At 34.1% G+C, this 2,944-nt stretch overlaps 1 protein-coding gene across 1 annotated transcript; it reads left to right on the top strand.

The window, feature by feature from the left end:
* Positions 1 to 1,051: 1,051 nt before the first annotated feature.
* On the top strand, positions 1,052 to 1,720 carry LOC150035602 (uncharacterized). Its single transcript, XM_090314368.1, has one exon. It carries the CDS (start codon positions 1,052 to 1,054, stop codon positions 1,718 to 1,720), a length of 669 nt encoding a protein of 222 aa, XP_090170494.1.
* Positions 1,721 to 2,944: the final 1,224 nt, after the last annotated feature.

Raw genomic sequence — 2,944 nt, forward strand, 5'->3', positions numbered from 1 at the left:
TTATTGTTTTAAATTTTTTTCACTTATTAGTTTAAGGTTTTATATTTGGTAATAATTTAATTGGAACAAGTCACTTTTAACTTTGAGGCAAATTTGTCTATTTTAATCAACTTTCTATTTCATCAAATTGTACTTGTGAGTGTATCAATTTTGCAATTTCTATGCAATTTTTAGCTTTTAGTAAGTTCTTGTCCGAAGAATTGTTGAAAAAAGTATTGGGATTATCAAAGATTAATCCCTTTCTAAACTTATTTTCAAGGATGTCCAAATTTTTTTAATATTTTCATATATAGGATTTAATGGAATTTTCGGACAAAAATATCTTTATGGTGGGCGGCTGGAGAGAAGGTGCATTGGAATTTTTTTTCCCACATTTACCTAAGCACTCTTAATATTTAAGAGAGAAAATGCACTTAGTTTTAATTAGTTGGGATTTCCTTTCCATTTTCAATTGGAGAGAGAAATGTATTTAATATGATTTTATTTCTCATTTAAAACATTCACTTATCAAACAACCGGTTTTACGAGTGGATTCATGTTATTTCCAATATAGCTTTGAAAATTGTATTAGATTTTTGTAAATGTTCTAACCAATATATGAAATATACTGGTAAATATATTAGAGATGTAGTGGCGCATTCATGATTATTTTTAAATATACCTTCAAATATTGTATTGTATGTTTGCAAATATTCTACCAATATATGAAATATAAATGTACTCAAATATATTGTTGCATCATTCAAAAGTTTTGATACTCCACGTTCAATATAAATCACAGTATATATCATAATTTCAATGAAAAGTTTTTTGTTATAACAGTTTTCTATTTTTAGCTTTCTGTTTCCACCTTGCTGAATTGTAGTAAGAGTGGGTTGCTATTTTTTCTCCTTTATTTTCGTGTATGTAGTTTAGCTACTATTTAAGCTTAGCAGCATTATCAATAAAAGACAATTTGTTGTGCAATTCTTTTTTGTTCTCAACATTCTGGTATCAGAGCCAAGGTGGTTTTGATTTTTTAAAGCAGCAGTCTTTGAAACTTTGCAGCACAATGACTACGGAAGGAAATAAGAATGAAGGAAGTTTTGTACAGCCGGCAATTCCACGTTTCGATGGTCATTATGATCATTGGAGCATGTTGATGGAAAACTTCCTTCGATCCAAGGAATACTGGGAGTTGGTCAAACCTGGATATGTTGAACCAGCTAGCGAATTGTTGCAAACAGAAGCCCAGCGAAAGAAAAATGATGAGATGAAGCTGAAAGACTTGAAAGTAAAGAATTATCTCTTTCAAGCCATTGATCGTACAGTTTTAGAAACTATTCTCAAGAAGAACACTTCTAAAGAAATATGGAATGCAATGAAGAAAAAATTTGAAGGCAATGCAAGGGTCAAGAGGTCTCATCTACAAGCTCTTCGTAGAGACTTTGAAATTCTTGAGATGAAGTCTGGTGAAGGAGTGACAGAATACTTCTCCAGAGTCATGACGGTGGCAAATAAGATGCGGATTTATGGAGAAGATATGCAAGATGTGAAAGTGGTCGAAAAAATTCTACGCTCTTTAACAGAAAAGTTTAACTATATCGTTTGTTCTATTGAAGAGTCAAAGGATATTGATACTCTCACTATTGATGAGTTGCAAAGTTCTTTGATAGTACATGAACAAAAGTTTCAGCGACGAAGCGGAGAGGAGCAAGCCTTGAAGGTGACGAATGATTAAGGAAGGGGTCGAGGTCGAGGCAGCTACAGAGGAAGAGGAAGAGGAAGGGGTCGAGCAAATTTCAACAAAGCAAATGTGCAGTGTTACTGATGCCAAAATCTTGGGCATTACCAATATAAGTGTCCTGAAAATAAAGAAGCAAACTATGCCAAAATCGATGAAGAAGAAGAAATGCTTCTAATGTCCTATGAGGAATTGCATGGAGTCAAAAGAGAAGATACATGGTTTCTTGATTCCGGGTGTTCTAATCATATGTGTGGTGATCGATCCATGTTTAGTGAGCTCAATGAAGATTTCCGACATTCAGTGAAGTTAGGAAACAACACTAAAATGGATATGATGGGCAAAGAAAATGTGAAGTTGTTTCTGAATGGAGTTAATCATGTTGTTACTGAGGTATACTACATTCCAGAATTGAGTAACAATCTCTTGAGCATAGGACAATTGCAAGAAAAAGGTTTGACTATTTTGATCAAGGGAGGGGAATGCAAAATATTTCATCCAAAGAAAGGCTTAATTATTCAAACAAAAATGAGCAACAACAGGATGTTTATTTTGCTAACCCAAACTTCTTCTCAAACACAAGTTGATCAGTGCCTTCAAACAAAAGTTGAAGTTGAAAGTTTATCTCATCTTTGGCATCGACGATATGGACATTTGAGTTACAAAGGTTTGAGAACTCTACAGTGCAAAAACATGTTATATGGGCTTCCTCAATTTAGTGCCTCAAATGCTACATGCATTGATTGTATCAAAGGGAAACAACATCGAGATCCTTTTCCAAAGAGGAGCACTTGGAGAGCAACACAAAAGCTGGAACTTATTCATGCAGATATTTGTGGCCCAATCACCCCTACATCTAAAAGCAACAAAAGGTACATTCTGTTGTTTATTGATGATTATAGCAGGAAAGCATGGGTATATTTTTTGGTAGAAAAGTCAGAATCTTTTAACTCTTTCAAATACTTTAAGTCCTTGGTTGAGAAAGAAGCTGAGTTGCCTATTAAGTGTTTACGCACTGATAGAGGAGGAGAATTTAATTCAGTTGAGTTCAATGATTTTTGCAAACAAAATGGGATCAAAAGGCAATTAACGACCATCTATACTCCGCAACAGAATGGTGTAGCGGAAAGGAAAAACAGAACGATAATGAACATGGTTCGTTCAATGCTATTGGAGAAAAATATACCTAAAACCTTTTGGCCGGAAGCAGTAAATTGGACC

This window comes from Benincasa hispida, chromosome 6 (genome assembly GCF_027475165.1).
Source record: "Benincasa hispida cultivar pf3 chromosome 6, pf3_genome.v1.1, whole genome shotgun sequence".
In the NCBI taxonomy this organism is placed as follows: Eukaryota; Viridiplantae; Streptophyta; class Magnoliopsida; order Cucurbitales; family Cucurbitaceae; genus Benincasa; species Benincasa hispida.

Excerpts from the sequence above, each read along its gene's own strand:
- LOC150035602 (XM_090314368.1), top strand. The coding sequence starts at position 1,052 with ATGACTACGGAAGGAAATAAGAATGAAGGAAGTTTTGTACAGCCGGCA.